Genomic DNA, 24,491 nt, shown 5'->3' on the forward strand with positions numbered 1-24,491 from the left:
GACCTAACACAGGGGCTAAGTTTCACCAGTTTCCCAGTCAGGTAGAGGAAGTTTCTTGGCATCTGGTTGATTACTATCCTACGCAAAAGCTTTTATTCTGACAAAAAACCGCAACAAGCCATTACTTCGATATCTTGAACGGAAGCATCTGTCGGTATAGCACATTCGGGTGAAGAATGGCAAGAAAAATAGATACAGTAGAGCTTTTTATAGATATATGGTCTTGTATCCTGTTCGTGAGAACAACCAGAAGACATAAATCGCAAGGTGCTAATATTTCAAATTGCCTCTATTAGTAAGGTATTCAACATTGATGGATGATAGACCTGGTAATTGCGAGGTGGTATTTATTCAGCTCCAGATTGGATCAGTAGTTTCTGTGCACAGAAATTGCCTTGTTTGGTCAACACCGATTCACAGAATGTCGGCGGTTTTGATTGCGTAACAGTTTGGTAGAAGCACGAGAATGGTCAACCAGATGATCTACCTCAAGGCAGGGGCGAGATGGCCCAAGCGGTTAGAGCGCGAATTTACTGACCGGAAGGTCCGTGGTTCGAACCCGAGCTCTGTATATCGACTTCCCTTGCCTAAGCTTTGGCGAGCTGGCAGTATCCCAGCTCTCGTGCAACCTTCGTTTCGCATGGCAGCTAGGCACCGAAAGGGTGCTACAGCTGAACGAAAGAACGAACGACCTCGGGGCAATGTTCTGCAACCCAAGACGTTCACTCTAATCTGACTGATAGTGTTTATGACCAGTTGTGCTGCAAGAGCTGTCTTGAAGGTGATCCCACATCTGTTGAGAACTAGTTCAAGTGAAGTTGTCCGTGACATGCGGCGCAAAACGGTCATTCAAACGCTGAGACCCATTACAAAGGAGCTCAGTATTCGCACAATGGAATTGAATTTTTGAAAGCTATGATGTGTCCCTGATGGACTTAAGCAATCGGGCAATTGAGTCGAGAGTACCAGTCCAAACTTCTGATCCCCATTTAGGGGCTCAGCGATGATGGGAAATTATCCCACAGGACTTTTCAGCCAGAGGCGTGGTTGTCTCAGTGAACAATGAAATTTGGTGAGCTGCAAAAATATGAACGCAGATTAGGATGGTTTTTGGTTTGAGCACATATGCAACAAAATACGACATTTTGGAGTAAAAAGTTTTACTCCCCTTGTAAAGATTTTCCAGCTGAGAGCATTGTGCGGATAATGGGCACCATTTACAAACTATGCTCCTCCTGGCTGTTGAGACTATCATCAATTAAGCACCTCTAGAAGCACGGTCCAAGGATGACTGTTTCTCGTTAAAATCCTCTTCGTTGGAAAGTGTTTTTCCGCAAATACAGTCAACATGATGCGTACAACGAGACTGGTGGGCACGTGGTCTATCAGATGACTTCAAACCGGGTGAAAATGATAATGCGTTGTCAATGGGGTTACGTCAACTTTACGACAGATATCATCTCAAGGAATAAATCTTTACATTTGTTTTATCATTACTAAAATCGGTTGCTATTCGTGTTTATAAATTCCGCAAACGAATGATGAAATTAGATTTTGATTTTGGTCACATCAGCATCTAGTGAAAGTCAACTGAAGCGGTTTTTGTTTTTCCTGTGGATAGCGGTCACCAACTGATCGCATGCCAAACACACTCTTTACATTGGTTGCATCAGTTTCCAAACAGTCTATTGTGAAAATTTTTTCCCTGATCGTCTACAAACGCCTAAATGGATGGAAGAATAAATTACTAGAGCTGCGCACTAATTTACACACCAACTTGGTATTAACAATGGATTAATCGGCCACTGATGTTCGACTAAATACCCTGCAGTGAGGCTGCCTTGTATTTCATTTGGAGCGATATTCAAAATGCCAAAGCATTTCACTAAATAAACCACAGTTCAGTGTTTTTGAAACTATTCGACAGTCCACTAATTGTTTTGTCCTCTTTGGACTCATCAGATAGGGGCAATCTGCATGCGCTCATCCCCTTTTACTAGCCATCCTCATTGTGAGCAACACTAGATGAGAACACTGATGTTTCCCTGCCTTAAAAACAAGTCAGTTTGTTTGAATAGAGACATTGAGCACAGAGAAAGAAATGAGGTAGAAAGGGGAACCTAGGACTAGCGCACAACAAACATTCGAGGAGCCTACAGCCTTGGAACTCAGCCCAACAATCTGGATAGACACTGACTGCATGGATGCCACTGATGTCGGTTAGCCGGCACATCGTCCAGTGACTCCAGCCAAGCAAAAGTACCCCACCATGGAAGACGAACAGTACCAATAGGATCTCAACCAATCGTGACACCATCTATTTCATCCCAGAATACCCATGTCTAGATTGCCAGCATGGAAAACAATGCCAGTCTCAGCAGGAGGTAACTTGGCGTCCGTGGCAAACGGCCCAACCAACTTAGATTGTAGTGCTGAACGCATTCTTTGTGTGGAGTACTGTCTGTTTTACCGCATACCTTATTCCGAATTTGCTGCTTTCAGCCGATCCCAACCATAATTCCCAGAGGTTGATGGGCAAAGATCTAGGGATGCCTCAAATCTTCTGCCTGAATTGGCCACACCTGACAGCCATATAGCAATAGAGCGCCTACTCTAGCGTGATACGCATGAGATCAAATGAATGGGGGAATTACTATGAGGTTGAATTAAATTCAGCACTGAGATTGTAGGCCTCCTATACGCACCTCGTTAAAGATATGGTCTAGAGAGCCCCTCCCCGGCTGGAGTCCCGCTTGGAGCACTCATGTCCCGCCTTCACGCGGGTCAAACCACACTCAATGCAAGTATACTTCTTGAAACAAGACGCCACTATCTACTCGTCCCTGACAGCTGGGAGGCAATGGTTGGTAAGCTGACGCCTTACCCACCTGTCGTCAGGTGGAGATAGCTCTGAATCCGTAAAATCAAACTACAACCACCAACACAGCTTGAAACACTGAATACTGACAAACCTCCTTCTCACATGACTTCAGAGTCCATTCACGTGACAGCCATTGACAAAACTGACCAACAAAAACTCAAATAAAGCCACTTTTTGAAGTTCTGGTAGCGAATTTGGGTGAAGTGTATAACTAGGCCCCATACAAGGGCGCTTTCTTGTGCCAGTTTGAAGTAAAGTATCCCAAGGCAAGCCTCAATTGTCTTACGAAAAGTAGGTGAATGCAAGTGAATACTAAAAATAAGATATGGAGCCAAGTTCCCATACTTCCAGCGCACCAAAAGGGGAAGCTGAGCAGCCTGGGGGATTTTTCCATTCCCTACTTGCTCATCCCAAAGTCACTGCGGTTGGTCACACAGTTGCCTGGTCACAATGTGTTTACCTCTCACTTGTTCAGCCGTTTCATTTTAGTGGGCTTGCTAGAGTTCTTTGTCTAGAACAAACACAGATGTAGTCACATCCCAACTAGCGTTGTCTAAGTTCGGTACAATCATTCTGATTGTAGATATTTAACATAATATCATCAAAATAACGCGGTTTGTTTAGAACTCAACTGTCAAATGGAGGTCTAGTTGATTCAATCCACCAGAGCAACTGTGTGCCACGAAAGGGTTTCATGTCTTTTTTTCGATTTGAAAGCTAAACCTGTTCCTCCTACTGTGTACTGATCTTTCTGATTTGCTTGTTATCAGAAACGAACAAACGATATGAGTGCGCAAAGGCCATGGAACAAGTGAAAGAACACAAACCCTGGTTTGGAATTGAGCAAGAGTACACCCTCATGGAAGTCGACGGCCTTCCTTTAAATTGGCCAAAGTCGGGGTTTCCCCCTCCACAAGGTAAGATGAGGTATGATTTGTCTCCTCGTGCACGAAACAGTGACCACCAGCAAGGCGGTGTCTTCAAGTCTACACAGGTCACTTAGCCTCAGCTGATCTACTGTGCGAGATTTCACAGTATATTTTCTAGAAGGAGAGCAAACCTGTTCAGAGCAGGCACTTGTTGCGCAATCGCTGCCTTGGAAATTTCTCAATCAAATGACGTGGAATCGTCATTTGCTGTTTACTCTATCTCTCACCTGAGATGGCATAACTTCCGCATTCGTTCCTGCAATCTTCACACCGGCGTACATACACGCCCGATAGTGTGCTTCGGGTATATCACGACCATAGGCCTTGCCGGTTCCAACTGAACAGTAATACGGACCTTGAACGTGAGAAGAAAAGGTAAAATATTATAGGTATTATTCCACAACCCAGGGAGGATTTCTCACGATCAAGTTAAAAGGCGTAAACTTGTCATCAAACTGCTATCAACTGAGCTGGGTTCACTGATGGAAGTGATGATCGATTCAGAATCTAATGAGTAACAATTTCTAATCTTGGGGTTTTGCGGGATAGGTATGTTTGTTCATAGCCACACCACTCTCGTTTGAACGGCCGTGTTCCTGTTCTGGCGTAATTATTCCGGTGAGTCCACACCAAAGGGAAGCACTGGACTCGAGTTTCGCTCTCATTAGAGCTCATCAGCAGTGCATATCCAATGGCCGTGCCGGGATTCGAACCGCGGACATCTGACATGCGAGGCGAGCGAGTAACCACTACTCCACCAACGCCCCTTGGACGCATCTGAATTATCACGTCTGAACAAGCGAACGTGTTCACACTTGAGCGATGTGATTGGTGTGCCCGACTCATCGAACGACGACCCAGTAACTGTTCTGGTTGTGACGATCGACTGACCCGCCATTCAGGACTTCCCAGTTAGGTAGCGTGGCACACGCTTGAAAACCACTGGGCAGATTTTTGGTTGCAATTTTGGGGTTTCGCTCTAATAAGAGCGAAACTCGAGTCCAGTGCTTCCCTTTGGTGTGGACTCACCGGAATAATTACGCCAGAACAGGAACACGGCCGTTCAAACGAGAGTGGTGTGGCTATGAACAAACATACCTATCCCGCAAAACCCCAAGATTAGAAATTGTTACTCATTAGATTCTGAATCGATCATCACTTCCATCAGTGAACCCAGCTCAGTTGATAGCAGTTTGATGACAAGTTTACGCCTTTTAACTTGATCGTGAGAAATCCTCCCTGGGTTGTGGAATAATACCTATAATATTTTACCTTTTCTTCTCACGTTCAAGGTCCGTATTACTGTTCAGTTGGAACCGGCAAGGCCTATGGTCGTGATATACCCGAAGCACACTATCGGGCGTGTATGTACGCCGGTGTGAAGATTGCAGGAACGAATGCGGAAGTTATGCCATCTCAGGTGAGAGATAGAGTAAACAGCAAATGACGATTCCACGTCATTTGATTGAGAAATTTCCAAGGCAGCGATTGCGCAACAAGTGCCTGCTCTGAACAGGTTTGCTCTCCTTCTAGAAAATATACTGTGAAATCTCGCACAGTAGATCAGCTGAGGCTAACTTTGTGCAACAAATTCTGTTATAGGATATCACTAACGAGATGTTTAGCTAGAACTGAGCTGAGTCATTCGTTAACACCAAGTTCGTTTGCTAATTAGTTTATTTGACCAATGACAAGCACTGTTTTGTGCGACGACCAAGTTCCCAAAAAACACTGTTCATCTTCCGACGCCCATCGACGTACTACGAACTATTTGGAGGCGTTTTCATTCGCAAGACGTATAAGATGACAGATTCGTTGTGTTTGCCTACTCGTGCCAAGCATATACCTTTCACCGATCGAAGTTTCTGACTCCTTGAATAGCCATGGTCGGAGCGGACCAGTCACTCATTGTTCTGTATTCGTTCAGCTGTAGCGCCCTTTCGGTGCCTAGCTGCCATGCCACTCGAAGGAAGCACGAGGGCTGGAATACTGCCAGGTCGCCCAAGCATAGACAGGGTAAGTCGAGAGGCAGAGGTTAGGTTCGAACCACGAAACATCCGGTCAGTAAACTCGCCCTCTAACCACTTGATCCATCTCGCCCCTGTTCTGTTTCTAGCCGGATCATCTCACCTTCACAACTCTTAGCTGGCCACTTGTGTATTGACTAGCCAACTTTTCGTAAGCATTCACCATTATTCCACAAAATCATGATAGGTGTCAAAAATGGTTCGAGCGGATCATTCTGTGAGGAGTTTTATCACCTGCGTCTCCATTGTTTTATAACACAAAACACTATTCGGTACTCCTTGTCACTATGCTAAGTGGTTAATCCATTTGTTTCCATTATTCCTTGAAGAATACCGACTGTATTCGTCCAGGCATCACCCAAGAATTATAACCCACCCTTGTATTCAGGACGCATGCTTAGGGTCATGCATGTGTGTTGATGGAATGAAACTGTCATTAGTTACTTCGTATTCAAGATGTGTTGATAGGAGTGCTTGCTTATTCGAGATGCCTATATTTCTAGAAAGCCCAAAGATATACTGTTGAGAAAAAGTAAGCGAACTGAAGAAAGTATACACCCCAACGGTATGGCTACTGCGACAAGCGAACCATTGGTTGTACACGGAGACGTCAGTCGATCTCTAAGGTTTACCAAACTTTAGTAAAAGGCTGCAAATTTCTCAAGTTAGGGCGACTACTTCGTCTGGCCATGTAATTAAAGATGGATAACAGATAGACAGATATCTGTGTGGTACACAATAAGTAAACCACAGCTGGTAGAGCAAATTCACACAATGAAAAACGTTTGAAGAGACGCAGAAAAACACTCCTTGTCAGGAAGAACTCAGCGTGAACTCCCTCCGAAGACGAGCTACTTGATTCGTGTTGTGTTCGTTCCAGAGTGACTAACGTATTGCTTCCTTTCTCAGTGTCATCATCATTGACAGCATGACATCAGTGTTCAAAACCGGTGCTTCACTACCGTACAACCATGATTTATTTGAAAGCCTTATTATAAAGGAAAGAATAAAGGTGGACAGGGAAGGGACTTAGTGTTAGCTTATCACAATCATTCAGTGGTGCCTACAACTCCAGACATTCACTCAGGAGATCTGGATAGAAACTGACATCAAGAACGCCACTGACACCGGTTGGCAGCCATACCTTGCAGCGTCCCCGACCAGGCGCAGTGAGGATCACGTGGTCCCCATCCTGGAAGGCGAGTAGCACCAACAGCACCCAAGCGTTTCGTGATCTCCTTCATACTCCTCTGCCAAGTCAAGAGTTGATCACCTCTCTGTTCACGCCACTCTGAATTGGACCTGGGAAACAGCACTCTCTTCGGCAAACGATGGTTCGGCATACGTAACACATGTCCCAACCAACGCAGCTTCTGGTGCTGGACACATTCTTCAATGGAAGTGCCCGTTGCATAACCGAAAATACGCTTTCTAACTGCCTCGTTACGGATTCACCGACACCAACCCACACGAGCTATGGTTCTGAGACAGCGACTGTCGACCACCTGAAGACGTCTCAGTTCCGCTGCTCGAAATCAAAACAACTCTCGCCCTCGCTTGATACACACGCCCCTTCAGATTCAGGGATAAACCACTCTGACACCATAGGTGTCTTAAATTAGCAAACGCCACCCGAGCCTTGCAGATTCATGCATTCACCCTATCTGTCACACTACGCAAAGTTGCATATCAAAGGATGGGATGATTTTGGTCAGTTCATCCAAGAATACTTGCGCCTTTTCCTCCTCTTCAAAGATGGGAACGATGTCGTCTGCATACTCTTTATTACTATTGTTATTGTCATCACTATCCTTCTCATCAACAGACAACCACAATGAAAAGGGGTGCACCGCCACTGCTATTTGACTTCCTTCTTAGAGCACATCTTTCATGGTCGATCACTTTCCAATTCTGATAGCTTGGTCGGTCACTGTGTCATTCAAAGAAATACCGCCAACCTATTCTTAAGAGACCCATCTGTACTAGTTGATTCAGTTGACTCACTTGAAAATGCGTCAGTTCTCCACAGGCTTTCTGGGTCCCACGTTCACGAACCCATTATGCCACTCGCACATGAATAGTTTATCCACCACGAACAGCGTGTACAGACATGGGGTGGGGGGGGGGCGCAAAAGTTCAACCAGGAGTGCAAACGTCTGTGTCTATTACTATTCTTCTCATCAGCGTAAACAACTGCTATAATCAGAGGGTGCACCGCCCCCGTGTCAGTCGAAGAAACAACACCAACCTAAGTGACTCATCTGCACCAGTTGATTGAGTTGAGTCACTTGAAAAGGCATCAGGCCCCTTGGGACCCACATGCACAAACCCATTATGCCGCTCACACATGAATAGTTTACTCATCTCGAATAACGTGTACACACTTGGGGGGAGGCAAATGTTCAACCACGAGTGCCTAATGGATTCGTCCTGTCATCATCTTGCCCAATCCACGAATTTCTCACGCTTCAAACACCTTTGTCAACGATGCCACAGGACCCGTCACTCAACAAATTCTTCTAGGCGGTTTCAACAGAGTATCCATGTGACGTGCTATTGGTTGCAAGCCAGTTGCTTCAATGTGAATCGAACCAAGTGCGCCGAGGTTGTGTCTACACTTGGATGTGTTTAGAACACTTCCTGCTATCCCTAATGGGCAGTAACGGTTGTCCATTGGGGCAACTGGAGTGCACTAATTTTTCAGATGCAGGTTATCTTCTGATCTGGTAATGTTGAGAAATATAGGTACTAGGGTGTATTCCTTCGTTGTTGGCCTGTTTGTGGAGGCTGGAATTCGGAATGCTCAGTAAACAGATTTGCCTCTGATCTGTCCAGAAATGAACATATGAGGGGACACGTTTCAGAAAACCTGATGATCAATTTTTCAGCCAATCGGTGACCACTGAATACTTTCTTTCCTTCAGAATGAAATCTTTCGTTCGGTGAAATAAAACCCCTTGCAACGAAACTTAGTGTTGAGGGGAGACTCAGCTGAATCTCCCGTCTATTATATTCTTTAACTGAATGTGCTGCACCAAGACAGCTCCATGTTGCAGCTGGTACGATCTTCCAGACATCGCAGTATGATTTCTTGAAGAAACCCAACTCTCGTGTTTGGTGAAAACTCCACGACAGTTCATGACCGGTTTCGCCCCTCAGCATGCTGACACAGTCCCCGAGATTCCGTCGACCTTAAGGCGGAAACCACATGAATGCCCAACTATCTGACACTAACATAATAGAACTATTCGCGGATTGGTTTGTCGTTAACGGAGACTCAACTGAATATCTCTTTATGGTATTCCTCAATATGATTCGTTCTCTCGAATAGCGTACAACTGACCTTTGTGCAACGCAGTCAGTTGCTGACTATCACTGACGAGAGAATCGGCTGGGATTCTGTTAAGTCCTCTGTGAAAAACCGCATCTTTGTGCAAATGAATGTGCTTCGCCCATTGGATTCAAGTAGAACATAAGATTGACAGAACCCCGGAGGATGCGTCTACCTGATGAACTTCCGGAAAAGTGAAACCGGTCGTGGGCTATCGCTGTAGTAATCTTTTAACCGAATATGCCACCCCTCAAATTATACAAGCCTTGGTTAATTGGACACTCCAGGCTACCAAAGTAGTTTGCCCTTTTCGAGAAATACACTCATTTGCAAATCAATTTGGTTCTCACGAGAAACTTAACTTAACCTCTCGTATGTGATATTCTACGACTGAATGTGCTGCACACATGCAGCCTCATGATTCAGTTGGCACGATATTCGAGATATCGCAGTATATTTTCATAAAGGAAACTACTCACAAGGTTGCTGAAGACTCTTCGACAGTTAATTCCCTCGTGAAAACCAAATTGATTTGCAAATGAGTGTATTTGTCGCAGTCAGTTTAATTTGGACTCAAGTAGAACATAAGGTTGACGGAAACTCGGAGACTGCGCCTACCTGATGAACCCGAACTGGAAGGGCGAAACCGGTCGTGAGCTGCCGAAGAGTTTTCCAGCAACCTTTGTGTAGTTTCCTCTATGAAAATAGTTTGCCCTTTGTTCAGTTAAATAATGAAATGCACCATTTTCCCAAGGATGCTTCAGTGACGTTTAGCAACCTGCGGCACTTTCAATTTTTGTACTTGTGTTTCGCACTGAGATTTTTGGAACTAGGTTTCATTTTTTGCGTGCACTATTATCCCGCATAATGAAAACTTTGCCCCTCCTGGTGTTGCGCGTTACTCACAGCAATATCATCCATCCGCTACAGTGGGAATTTCAGATAGGACCATGTGAAGGTATAGCTGCGGCGGACCACTTATGGGTGGCACGATTCATTCTGCACAGAATAGCTGAAGACTTTGGTGTCGTTGTCAGCTTTGATCCCAAGCCGGTGTCTGGAGACTGGAATGGTTCCGGAGCACACACGAATTATTCCACCGTGGAAATGCGCTCCCCACCGAATGGATTAAAGTGAGTAGAGTTTTTCTACGAGTCTTGAAAGGTAGAATCTTCGGAAGAGGACTGAGCAGCAAGATTTCTCAAGGAAATGAGATTCTGTACATCTAAAGTAATTCTATCACAGAGAATGCTTAGGTTAACTTCTTTGAAGTTCCCAGGGTCTTGACAATCGATATCAGGGCTGTTTCGCAGCACTATATACTCTTCTTTGAGTGGACCTCTGTCAGTGAGCCACTTCTAAACAACAAATCTCGCAAATAATGCCCACACTGCAGTCATCTGAGGCACTGCGTCCCTATGAATTTCAACAAAACGTTCAAAGCAGTCATCGGAACTTGGAAATGCGCCTTGTTCTCAGCTGCAAAGGCATGTTACCCTCTAAAAAGAGTTCTAAGTAGCCCATGCTCAAATACAGTTGTTTGGAAACTATGAACTTCGGATACTAAACACTGCATGTGAACTTTCACAATATCTAACACTGCATAGGGCAATCTCAAGCATAGTTCTAGGTAGACTCGAGGAGAATAAACCAATTTTTTCATATTTACGTGGATTTTCGTGGATCGAATTCATGAAACTACACTACTATTGAAAGGAAGAAGGGTTTTACTGCGGAGTCATCTACTAGAAAATGCCAACTGAACAGTTACAGACTATTCGACAGGGAAGCAAAACTCTCATATGCATCTTGCTTACAAAAACTGAATATCCATCTTCTCCTTGAACTCTCTCTGAACGTCTTCCTGAACTTTCCTGGATATTCATTGACTGTTACTCAAATGCAAGCAAAAGCTGCAAAGCGACTCCACAAGTTCTGTAATAGATCTCACTTTTCAAGAGACGCGGAGCAGACTTACGAGAAAACATACTACTCGCATGCCCTCCCATTAGTAGTATCACTGTTGCACTCTCAGGTTGCTCATTATTAGCGCGAGTAAAGAATCCGAAATTTTGTTTGTTTAATAAATATGGAAATTGGTTCTTACGAACTCACCAAAACGCTCATCAGATTTAAATACTTATACATCTTTTAAACACCACTCGAAGTTGATCGATACCTTCAAAGAATTATCACTCAAAACAAATAAAAAAGTAAATTCCGATACTCAACGAATGAACACACACTGAGATTTTCAGTCACAACATGGTCACCTGAGGATTAGACTGTCTGATTGAGATGTATTGGGGTGAAAAAAGTCAACATTAATGGGGAACTTTTTTCAGAACCTACGAAAATAGAGAACGCAGAAGTTCTTTAAACAGTGTGCTAATAAACATTTGCAAATCGATCCAAAAAAGTCAACAAGCTAACACGTGACCTTGTGGTCATACACGTGACAGTTTGCAAACTAATACCTCCCCTGTGTACCTTCAGCGGAGTCGCTGTGACCGCTGACTTCATGGATCTTTACCGTATTCCCAAAGTAATACCGTGGAGCTGTACCATCATCATTCTCCTCACGATTCATGAAACTAATCAGGCAAATAAAATTGTAACAGCTCCCATTGAGACTACCTCTGAGCCTTAGTTCAGCCGGAGGCCTATTCGTTTCGGTTTCATTACCCAACAGTAATGTTCCCGCTTGCATCAGCAAGCAAGAATAGGTGATAAAACATCCACCAACCCGGCCCAAAACCAACCTACATCATCATCCATCCAGCCAGCTGATACCTTCATTTTGACGTGCCTATAGTTGAATTGAACCGAGACGCTGGAACCGTATACCATCGCACTTGGAAGCCAAAAATTTAATCCAACTGATGACAAGCAAAAGGAATATCACTGAGATTACGTACAGAATTGATAGAACGATTTAGGAATTCGAACAATCCCACCGAAATGTTACTAGTTTTGACTTTATTCTCTTTCACACGATGCAGCATAAAAAAGGTAGCTCACTGAGCAAAAACCGGAAGAGAAAGACTGAGTCCCTTGAACCTTCTTCAACGTTTTGCTCTTACAAACTTGCACCAAACCAAGAGGACTACATAAATGATGAGGGTGAGGAAGAGTGGTACTTTTTTCCACAGTTACTGTCACACTTCTGCGAACAGGGTAGCTGGTACCTCAGAAGAGTTACCCAGTGTTCAAGGCTCCAAATGTCATATTTGAAGAATGATTCGTTCTCATGAAAGGACTTGGGTTCTATTGTTTTGGAGATGACAGCTTGAATTTCCCCAAACATTTTCAAGGAAGTACCCACACAGAAATCGATAAGGAACAGAATCCACCATCCGATCTGAGAATACTGGGTTCATTATCTTGATCACAACCATGTGTATCTCAGTGGACCTCCTCAGTTTCTTTTTCCTTGATTGGGTGTCATATTATTACTCGTACTGAAGCGATTTTCTCGGTGAATATTTTTGTTGTTGACTTTAACGCTTCCTTAATGTTCAGATTCATTGAAGAGGCCGTGGCAAAGTTATCACTGAAACACGCGGAACACATCGCCGCGTACGACCCTCATCAAGGCTTGGACAACTCGCGACGGCTAACTGGTCTGCATGAGACGAGTAGCATTTCCGGGTTTTCTTCAGGTAAGAATCACACCACTTTGACTCTGCGTTCGGTTTTTCGCTTGAATTGTAAGGGATATGTTCGCAGATGGCACGCATGACTTTGCACTCTGAAGGTACAAGGCGCATGCCAAAAGATGGTATGATGGTGGTTAGTTTATTCAACAAGGCTAGTGCTTCGCTTTGGTCTTCAAAGATAAGGGCGACAAATGGCAACCCAATACCGAACGCTACTTCTCTGACTGGGTAGCGAATTCAGAAATATGAAACTTGTGGGTCGCTTGTACGTGTGGGGTTGTCCCAGCAACTGACGGTCAATGCAACCTCTACCAGGTCGGAGTCCTACTTGTTGCTCAGTGTTTCACGAGCCATCATAAGGCGACGAAGCACCAGGGACGCCAACAGCTTTGTAGCGACCGGGGTCAACCTGCCCTTTTTAAAAAAGGGCCCTATCACTGACTCTCCCCAGTTGTCTGGGCTTGACTCCTTTTCCCGAATAAGGGCAAACAGATCAGACAAGCGTTGACTGAGGACTTCACTGCCATCTATGAGCAATGGGGCTGGGGGTCATCCGGACCAGGAGGTCGGTGACGTACCTGTATTAAGTTAGGAGCTAAGTAGTGTCCAGCAGGCGAGATGATCAATAAGTAAGTGCGACTGGTTAGTCGTCTTCATCACCCAGTGTGGCCATGACCTTTTGAGCGTAATCTCATGACTAGCTGCGTTCTGCTCAATAATCTCTAAATCTATATCTGGATAATATATGATTTGTCCTCAATTTGATATCAAATCCATATTAATACCTGTGAATTTCGAGATTGACGACTGTAGCTAATTTTTTCATCGATGTACAGTGCTGTAAATTTTATTTCCCTAAATTATAGGAGAACGAGATAAGAACACTTCGGTGAATAGTAGATCTTCTATCTAGATCATCATCAACATCATCATCACCATAATAATCATCATTACCATCATCGTATTATTTTACTTAAAAATGTCAATTCAGGGCAAGTGATATGCTGGATGGGAGTTCATCCAGCTTCGAGTTTGCTGGAATATAACTTTCTTTCTCCTCTACCACTGGCTTTGCAACAGGCGTCGCAAATCGTGGAAGCAGTATCCGCATCCCCCGCCAGGTTGCTGACGATGGTTATGGGTATTTGGAAGATCGTCGGCCGTCGGCTAACTGTGATCCATACAGCGTGACTCGTATGCTCGTCCAGACCACATGTCTCGAATGAGTTGTCGGGTCGTTTTGTCACCAAACATTATGTTTGAAAATGAAGTTTTTTGAATTTTTGGTGTTTCATAACAATCTTGCTCTTTAGTTGTGGCAAAAATAGAAGCTTACAAATCGGTTGACTTCTCTAAAATGGGGAGTTTGGCGGAATATTGCTCTGCTCTCTGGATTTCGGGGGAATGGCCATGACTCTTCTCCGACGTCTTATGACACATTTAGATATTGCATTGGGTGTATACCCATAACCTACTATCTGTTCACTTGTTTTGCTCGACTTACTGTTGATACTGCTTCCCACTTTCTACTCCATCATTATTCATTTAGTTCGTGGCCGAACGGTTAAGAGTTCAAACTACTAGCCAGGAGGTCACGGGTTCGAGACTCTTCGGAGTTTCGTGAAATGCGCACTGCTGATGATACCAATAAGGATGAAACCACTGTACAGTGCTTCTCGGCCTTTCAGCATAGATTGGCTTCACTTACAGGACGAAATTTCCACACACAAAAACCCGAATCTCCTCACACTACCAACAATCTACCAGTAGCTCGGTGGAAGAATAAACTCCACCCGATGAGTGAAGCTTCCATCCGAGATTTCGTTGCCCGAGGAGCCAGTCAACACGTGTGATCACGTGATGTGGATCTCGTGATTGAAGGATGAGCGGCGCTATATCTTGTCCAAGTGCAATTTAATCACACTGCGGATCAGCCGCTCGTGGCCGAACGGTTATGTGTTCAAACTACCAGCCAGGAGGTCGCGGGCTCGAGACTCTTCGGATTTTCGTGAGATGTGCACCGCTGATGATTCATAATAAGGATGAAACAGCTGTACAGTGTTCCTTGGCTACTCAGCATAGATTGGCTTCACTCACAGGACGCAAATGCAGTTATTATGCCAACGAGAGTCAACTTGCGCATGTACAGCATAGTTGTATGAAAACTGAACCAATCTGGATAAACTTGCTCGCCGAGTCAGCCAAGTGCTGATGTTAGAAAATATGAGCACGACTAAAAAACACTGAAATACTTTGTAGCTGGACTTCATACGTTAATACGGTCCGATAAGGCTGAACCCAGCCAAAGAACTAGAACCCCGACTTTCCCAGGAATGAATGAAGGGTAAACGGGGCTCGTCAATTCAGTCTATCTTAAACCGAAGGACTTCAGTCAATTTGCGATTCTGTATCCGACTCGAGAAAGACAAATTATCGGATTGGTCTTCACCTCCCCCCCCCACCTGCGTCCTGGTCCAGTACACAACTGGGTTCAAGTAGAGCATAAGGTTGACGGAAACTCAGGGGCTTCGCCAAGCTGATGAGCCCCAAGAAGAGCGAAACCGGTCGTGGACTGTCGAAGGGTTTTCAGTAACCTTGTGAGTAGTTTTCTTTATGAACGGAAACCTCTTTAACCTGTGCAAAGGTTTGTAATAATTGTACCTTTCCCTAGATAATCTTTTGTAAGCTTTTGGACTTCGTAGTCATGTCGATATCGGACAGTCTCCCTCCCACTGGTATGCGTTTAGATGATGATGTATTACGGAAAAGTAATTCTGTTCAACGGATTAAAACGCACAATCATTGAACCCCAGAAACACTCTGCTTCAATTGTGTTATCCCTTATAACAACAGGGTAGCCAGATGGCCACCTGTTTATCCAAACAAGGAAAACTTTCTTATCACAGGAGGTCTGTCACCGTCAACCCTTGTTAAAAAGACCAATCCTTGACTCCCGTTAATTACAGCTGCAGGCTTTAGTGATCGGGTCTATGGCGCGCCCTTCGCGTATCCATTTCGCGTATCGTTATTTTTCCTTTTCACCACGAACGTAGAAAGGACATGCTGCGAGGTTTCTTTATTTGGATACATGGTGCTGAGATGGGGCAGTATAGTTCACGAAAATCATGTCTCTTAGACGGAGTGTGCCTCGCCTTCGGATTCGTTCAGCAGTCATTATCAGCTGTAGTAACCGCGTAATTGTCATACAGTGGTTGTAGGTTCCACAGTTTTGTTCACCGATGATTCGGAGAGGTGGGGTAGGTAACTGCGCATTGAGGGCAAGAGCTGTCCTTGGTCCGTCCGAGGAGGTCCAATCGTCGCAGATTTCGTTACTCCAACTCAGTGATAGTTAACCGCACTAATTCAACACAATCGACTGTAAACTCCGAACGCTGAGGCCGTATACGAAAAATAACCAGACGTGAATCTGTCAGCTTTCGGTGGTTGTGTTTCTCTGCTGCAACGATCCTGTTGGAATTCACTTTCATCCATGCCAGAAAGACCCATGGGGAGCGTCCGAAGAAGAACAGCGAGTCCCCGTACTGTTAAAAATCGTACACTAAGGCGGTCTGGAGATAAAGCAACATTATCCTATGCGATAGGAGTGTAAAGGCACTGAGGCATGTCTACATTTATGGAAGTATCAATGCTGCCTTCTTCCAAGGAAGGACGGGTTAGAAAAAAGGTAAGTTATGAAAACCGCACGCTCCGATCGTCCAGCGGTTGACCGTGACCGCCCATGCATCATTCATGCGCAGTCGCATTAGGACTCAGAAACCTAGGCTTTACTTCCTGCGTCCTCAGACCAGGCCAGCCCTGCAAGCCAGTGGAGCCACTGTCTTCGAGAAGGGTCCCTCAGGAAAACCCTAACAGTTGCTGCATCGCGGTGCAGACTTTTGAGTCAGGGACTAAATGAGGGGTCCTGAACGAAGCCCTACATATGCCACGTGCGTCACAGTTTCAAGTAAAAGACTCAAGGTTGTGTACCCTCCTCTGCCTGACCAAACAGAAAGTATCATTCGCTCTTACAGTTTTTTGTTCACTGACTCCACCAAACACTGAGTTGTCAATCACCTGAATGTTTTATTGTACATGAGCTTTTTCCCATTGAAATAATCCAAAATAAACCCTTATTAAACTTGAGGGATTTCAAAGTCCGTGTTGTGTGTCGGATTGTGCAACCGTCAGATATTACACAGACTTTGCCCTTTCATTCGGTCGATGTACGCCGCACCTCTGAAACACGCATTCAGAACCACAGTTTGGTCATAAACCTAAAACCTCTCTAGCGTCGTTTTCTCACAGTTTAATCTTCAAGTGTCTGATTATTAACTTAATGAAATGGCTCGTGGCATATACAGCGTGTGCATTGTGCATAACTCCAGGGCTCGATTCTCCTAACTGCACTCGGTTCCGGTAAACGGTAAACTCCGAACCGTTAAGTTGACTTATTCAGTCAAAATCAGTGCATCTCGGTATGGCAAATAGTGTTTGTTTACCGTGGCATCAAAGGTACCGACGGACGGTAGCTCTGATGCTGAAGAAGATGGCTTCTGTCGTGATTTATCACGGTTAGTCCAAACAGCGAGATTGACCAATTTTGTGGTACCAGCGGGTGATATGAGTGCTCAGGTCGACTGATTAAGTTCTGAGAATGCGTATCTTGGCGAGTGAGTTGGAGTAGCCATCCACCTCATCACATCTTCACTCATATGCTCAACATCATTTGTTTCCAGCCGGCACAAGATTTCGAAACAACCGCTCCCACCATTTGAAAAACCACTTGGAAATCGGCTACCGCTGGAGAATTTCGGAGCAAGTTTGACGCCCAGTTTGGAGTACCTCACTAGATTCCGATCGCGGCATTGTGTGGATTTGCTTTTGTTTCTGAGGTACGTTGGGTGATCCAAGGCCGTTTAGTTGCCAACATGCAGAGCATCTTTGTAGCTCAACAGAATCTAGTTTGTGTTGGCTGAGAAACCTTCAGAGCACGAGGGGACGAGGATTGTAATGATGATTTAGACGACAATCGAAGAAAGGTAAAATGATCCGTAATAATAAGTAGTAAATATGATCGTTCAGCTGTAACACCCTTTCGGTGCCTAGCTGCCGTGCCACCAGGAAGAAACATTAGGGTTGGTATACTGCTAGGTTGCCAGAGCCTAGACAGGAGAAGTCGGGATGCAGAGGTCAATTTCGAACCAAGGACCTTCCGGTCAGTAAATTCGCACTCCAGCCGCTGACTCAGCTCGCATACTCTAATGGACACTGGATCTTGTTACGATCAGAAGTTCTCATTGAAAGCAGGAAAATTAAGTCAGCAACAAACGACTACAAGGGTGGAAGCAAATCCCTAAAATGCCCAATAATTAAGAGCTTAATGACTGGGTCCCAAAAGGCCGGCAAATGGGGTAAACACTAATCACAGGAAAGGTTCGGAGCCTGTTCCAGCTAATCCGACTAACTGGTCAGAGGAGAGTAGGTGTTATTGGAAGTATCCCTGAAGAAGATGATTCTCACTTCATTCACAGAAAGATAGTCTTGGACAATGGGCTGAACACTTTGAAGAACAGTCTAGCTGGCCCTCACCACCTCATAGTCTTAAAGGGCTAAATGAACCCGAATGGAACCAGTCTACCATCAGTAATGGGAATCCAGAGTACAACTCTATTGCCTCAAAGCAACAAAGTACTTGGTCCAGACGGTTTGCATCCTGAAAGCTTCAAACAAGATGGCGAGTTCCTCATGTCTATCCTGACGATGTTACTCCAAGGTATCTGGAGTGATGAAGGAATATTGACGGAATGGAAGCCCTCGTCAGTGAGTCTCATTTACAAAATGAGTACAAGAACGTCGTACATAAAGCAACACGGCACCAGCTTTGTAACCATGCCTTGCAAGGTGTTCTCTAGTGTTATCCTACACGAAGATCAACCTGGGTTTCGTCCTGATCGAAACTGCATCGATCATATCTTCACTTTGTGGAAAGCACTGGAACTGCGCCAGTCTTGTAGACGGTTAACAATTGACTTCCAAGATTTCAACTCTCCTTCCGACTCCGTTGACCGTTGGAAGCCGTGTCAGGGTCGGATGATGAAAGGTGTTCTTTCTTATTCGAGAAATACACTCATTTGCAAATCAATTTGGTTTTCACGAGAGACTCAACGGAGTCTCTCGTTTATGGCATTCTACAACTGAATGTGCCGTACACAGGCCGCCTCATGTTTCAGTTGGCACGATATTCGAGAGATCGCAGTATATTTTCGTGAAGGGAACTACTCACAAGATTGCTGAAAAGTTTTCGACAGTCCACGACCGGTTTCGCCCTTCTTGGGGCTCATCAGGTAGGCGCGGTCCCCGAGTTTCCGTCATAAACGAGAGATTCAGTTGATTGATTTGCAAATGAGTATATTTCTCGAAAACAGTCCAGTTTGGGTTCACGTAGAACATAAGGTTGACGGAAACTCAGGGACTGCGCCTACCTGATGAGCTCCAAGAAGGGCGAAACCGGTCGTGGGCTGTCGAAGAGTCTTCAGCAACCTTGTGAATAGTTTCCTTTAGGAAAAAACTGACCACTATTGCAGATAAGTTTCCCGGTTTTGGACAACACAAAAGTCACGATGGATTGGCGAATGACGAAATCAGCTCCTGTCATGGGAAAGGCCAAACTTCAATGTTTGCCGCGCTTGATCGTCAAGGGTAGAAGTCCATTATGTCCTATTGAATGTATCAGAGGTGGGATTTTCCGGATTTCCGGAAGATCTCCGGAAACCCTCTCTGATTAAACATTGGTGTCTCGGAAGGATTGCGCTGGTCAGGTAGTATTGAAGTACACTAGATAGTCTTCGGACAAGTACAGTCTCACTCGTTAGACCAGCTGATCATACGTCACACGTTACAGTGGTTAGTTCATGTACTTCGCAAGCCAGAAGACCGCCTGCTTGAACCCAGACTTGTGTCGAATGGAGACTGGCAACGATACATGAAAGCCATTCCCGGTCAACTGAGTTACGTTGTTAACTACCGTCTCCTCGGACGGGGACCACCGGACAAGAGGAACCAATGATTGGTGACCCTGAGAGAAATGGCAGCACCAAACAGCCAATAATGGTCTTACGTCAGTGCTTCACTGCATAGCTCACACTGCATGTCATCTCGGGCAAACAGACCCCTTTGTCGTGAATGCACAGATTGGGCCATCGCTTCCAACACGTGTCTCTCCTTCTCTGATTGCCTTTCTCCTTGGTGAATGAATCTGTAACAGCTGGGTTCGGTTCTCGGCTTTTTAACTGAAGTTAACCAGTTGATATATAAATAAAGTTCTCCCCATTGATCACCACTTTTTACTCGCCAAATTTGGTCCACTGAGTAGGCTACAACTAATTCTTTGTAGTATTCGTTTTGTGTCACATTTTCAATCCGTAAGTCGGAAGCTATATATCCTTTCCTCGAAGCGGATAGCTTGTTTAGATGTAATACACTACTCATATGGTTGTTGAAAATTCTTCGACAGCCCACGACCACGTTCTCCCTTCTTGGAGCTCATCAGGTAAGCACAGTTCTTGAGATTTTTCCAACCTTATATTCGGCTCAAAAACATCATAAATGAGATGTTCAGCTAGGTTCCAGGTAAGTCTTCTGTCAAAACCGAATTGGTATGCAAATGAGTGTATCACTATGATTTCTGTGCTGGGACACGCACTCCAAGAATGTACAGCGTGCCGAAACCGCCATTCGAAATGACCGTTTCTTTTGTTCCTTCAAGTTGTTTTTCGCTTGTTATGGTCCCAGTCCACCGTGAATTCAGTTCAGATGATTTCAGTTGGAACATTTGACTTCGGGAAAAGGATTATGGTCCTGAATGGTCCACCTCATTAACCTTACTTTGTAGTGCGCGTATTCCATTCTAGATGCAGTTTTCAAGATAACCGCTACCATCACAGAATCAACTCCTGACACCATAATAGAAGAGCTTATGTATCGGTGATACTACTGATGGGAGAGGCATGTGAGTAGTATGTTTTATAATTAATAGCTAAGCAGTGAAGGCCTTCTTCCTTTCACTTGTAGCAAAAGCCCGCGCTCAACCAGCTCCTCAGGTTTGCAGAATAAACGAATACACTGGTAATATGTTCCAAAGAAACAATTATTTCTCGGTCGAGTTGAATTTTTTCCCAGCTGACTGGGAATGATAATACATCCCAACGGCAACCAGACATCAAATCATGCAGCGTCCAGCTCAGTGGATGGGCAGCGCCTATTTCGGCAGACGCTTTAAAGTCATCAAAGTGTAAACGAAGATGTGCACATCATTAAGTCAGCTTAGTCGCTGAAGCAATGTGGAAACTCTGTCCGCACTTTCGAATTTCTAGACGCGTTAGTCGAGCGAAATGGCTAAATTTGACTGAGGCACGCAATAAGTGGAATTTTCATTGCCACTTGTTTCTTCAGTGAAGAATTATTTCCAAGAACGATCCGTTTACTCACTAATCTGGCATAAGCATCCAGGTTAGCACTACTACAGTGTTATGTACCTCCTCGACAAGCAGACTAAATTGTCTGTTAATTGTCCGTTAACATGTCTGATGAAATTTCGGCGCGTGACTTCTGTTTTGATCAAATGAATGAACACACAACTGAGATCACTTCCGACTCACATGATCCTTTTATTCAGGTGCCTTGATTACGGCATTCAAGGCCAATCCGAGAGTCGAATTGTCTTACAATGGACATGGTGCTGTTGAAATCCTGCCCCCCCCCCTCAGAGTTTCTCAGTTCCCACGCCATTTAGGTCACTGAGATTTCTAATATTTGTGATACAAAGCAAATTTCGATTGGGTACGTCTCACGAGTAATCAGCCTCCGTTGATATATCACATCACCTGTTTCCCTAGGAGGACCACCACCTATTGGCTGCTGTGGTATCAAAAAAAAGAGTTGTTTTGCGCTTAAAATGACAATGCCGCCTGCACGGAAAAAGTGTTTTTGACTCTGATCTTGACATTAAACTTTTCGACAGACCACAATTGGTTTCGCTCTTTTGGGGGCTCCTCAAGTGGGCACACTCCCCGAGGTTCCGTCAAACTTACGTTCCATTTGAACGAAATGCACTGATTTTCAAATGACGTTGGTGTCAACAGAACACTCAGCCGAATCTCTCGTTTTCGATATTCTTCGATTGAGTGTGCCGCATGAAGGATGCTTCGTGATTCGTTCGGCAAATTTTCAAATGACATTGGTGTCAACAGGACACTCAACTGAATCTCTCGTTTTCGATATTCTTTGATTGAGTGTGCCACATGAAGGATGCTTCGTGATTCGTTCGGCACGATACTCGAAGTGTCGAAGCATATTTAGTCAACCTGATTGGAAATCAGCAAAACTCAAGTCCCAAACACCAACCGTTTTTTGTAGGTGGCTTGTCAGAACCCAAGTGAATCTTGGGTCGAACAGGCGTTTGGGTATGACTACAGCTCTGATCACCAAGTTTTTTTTCAATTTTCCTGCGGATTTGTTACGGGTCTATCGAAAATTGTCAGAACACGAGTTTGCAGTGTTGGCCTCAGTGACTGATGTACGTTTGAGAAAAAGGATATAGTTGGAATTTTTTTCTGACAAAACAGCTGTCCACAAAATTGTCCTAACTCAAACTACACTTTTCGTATTATCCAGGAATCATCACTATCGAGGAGGGCTTTTTATTCCCATCCAAAAGAATTTCACTGGTGCAGCCTGAAGGTTCTCCCAAAACTGTCGTTCGGGATTAGTTTCCTTCCATGTCCATTCATCGAACACTTCATCTGACGGACTTTTATGGTAACCGATAGCATAGCATACTTGCAGATTCAATGTACTGAACTCACAACAAGTGTACGACGATCGTCGGTAGTGTGAAGGGATTTGAGAATTTTTTTAAGGTTCGCACTGCTGGTGATCGCCAATGAGAATGAAACAGCCGTAAGGGGTGGGGGGCACGTCAGCATAGGTTGGCTTCACCCATAGGTCGAAGCCTCAAGTGAAAATTCCAAAATCCTTTCACACTACCAGTAATCTATAAGTAGCTCAGAAGAGGAATTTACCGAAAGAGTCAAACTTCCGTCTGAGGTGTCGCTAACAGATGAGCCAGCCTTCACGTGACAACGTGATAAGGATTCTGTGATTGAAGGATGAGTGGCTCTGTATCCTGTCAAGTGTGACCTAATCACACTTCTGTCCAGCCGCTCGTGGCCGAACAGTTAAGTGTCCTTCCACTAGCAACAGGTCACGGGTTCGAAACTCCCCTGAGTTCCTAAGATCCCCATTAAGAATGGAGTAGCAGCACGCTGTCTCTCGGCTTTTCAGATTGGCCCCCTTACAGAACAGAACAAAAATACGAATTACATGACTATCGGACCCAAATGTTTTCAGAATAATTTGAAGTAATGCCAGTATATATTATTTAGTGAAAAGAAAAGTGACCTCCCCGGAAATGAAGAGACAGTACATTTAGCCTCACCCAAATCGCTTGCTTTCCTTATTGCGTGCCGGCTAACAGACGAAATTCAGTTTAACCTACTCATGTGATATTCGATCCAACAAATCCATAAGCTGGTAGGTTTCATAGGGTCAAATGGGCGAATTCCGACTCGGTAAACTATATCAAAATCAAGCTTGTGGAATGTCTTCCCAAAACTATACCAATTCAAACCTTCCAAAACGAGAATGAGAGTATAACCCCTCAGTCGACTCAAAAGCACTGATGTTTTGTTTATATCTGCAATGTAGCTCGTCAATGCATGTCGGATTGCGGCCCAGCTGCAGTTATCCCTTGGATCAGTGAAATCATTTAATGAACTATGGGCACTTCCTAACATGCCTCTGTGAGTTTTACGCGTCGATACTACTGGGAAACTCGGTAGACAGAACTTGCATGAGTGAAGTGTAAACTGGGAGTGTCTTGAGTTAAATAGAGGGAGGAAAATATAATTTCAAAAGGTGCAGCCTTATATCACCACCTTCGACACCCCTCAATAGAAATCAGAGAGTTCACATTTTGATACGACATGCGGCTTTCGACTCGCTAACCGACGGACAAAGTGGAAAGTGTGGTCACTTAGGATGACAGTGTATGGGCACTGGTTGGCCCTCTGTTACCCAGGCTATGATACTCTGTCAGAAATCCTGTTTTCACAAGTCAATGATGGTACATTATCTGACCGCGTAGAAGCACCACTGACATACCAAATTTCACTGTGGAATTAATATCTCATCCATTCTATCCACCAGCTTGTGTGGCCATTCAAGATGGATTGATAATGTAACTACTTGGTCCCTTCTTGAACACTTACTCTAGATGCATTTTTTCGAACCACAGACAATTCAATGACATGCTGTATGTTGTTACTGATTACAGAACAATAACGTTGTACACGTTCCCACTGTTTCGCGAATTTCCGCTTATACAACAAAATATGTCTCGAACACCTAGGCATCACCTTTTAAAAGGTCGTTTCGATTACCGTTTCACTCTCGTTCATGAAGTTTACTTCATCTGTTATGTTATGTGCACGGATTTAGATGGTTTACTGGAAACGGGACTTCGTTTCCGTTAGCAAAAGGACCTCTCCCGCGTGATCTACTGATTTTCGAATGTCCCATTTTGTCACGTGTACATTTCCGGCTTGA

At 44.5% G+C, this 24,491-nt stretch overlaps 2 protein-coding genes across 2 annotated transcripts in view; one reads left to right on the plus strand and one right to left on the minus strand.

Annotated features, from left to right (window-relative positions):
* The window catches only part of T265_09670 (hypothetical protein), a gene marked incomplete at both ends in the record, with an annotated part of 29,870 nt that extends 15,817 nt beyond the window's left edge, over nucleotides 1-14,053 (plus strand). The window contains 5 exons of the mRNA XM_009175820.1: nucleotides 3,652-3,798; nucleotides 5,103-5,230; nucleotides 10,099-10,301; nucleotides 12,691-12,878; nucleotides 13,908-14,053. Of these exons, the coding sequence (XP_009174084.1) occupies nucleotides 3,652-3,798; nucleotides 5,103-5,230; nucleotides 10,099-10,301; nucleotides 12,691-12,878; nucleotides 13,908-14,053 (812 nt within the window). The remainder of the gene's footprint in view (nucleotides 1-3,651; nucleotides 3,799-5,102; nucleotides 5,231-10,098; nucleotides 10,302-12,690; nucleotides 12,879-13,907) is intronic.
* On the minus strand, nucleotides 4,038-7,138 carry T265_14929 (hypothetical protein; the record flags this gene model as incomplete). Its single annotated transcript, XM_009175821.1, has 3 exons — nucleotides 4,038-4,165; nucleotides 6,728-6,865; nucleotides 6,982-7,138. Coding segments are annotated over 3 exons (366 nt in total), but the record flags the coding sequence as incomplete, so codon positions are not given.
* Nucleotides 14,054-24,491: the final 10,438 nt, after the last annotated feature.

This window comes from Opisthorchis viverrini, assembly GCF_000715545.1.
Source record: "Opisthorchis viverrini unplaced genomic scaffold opera_v5_296, whole genome shotgun sequence".
NCBI classification, from domain to species: domain Eukaryota; kingdom Metazoa; phylum Platyhelminthes; class Trematoda; order Opisthorchiida; family Opisthorchiidae; genus Opisthorchis; species Opisthorchis viverrini.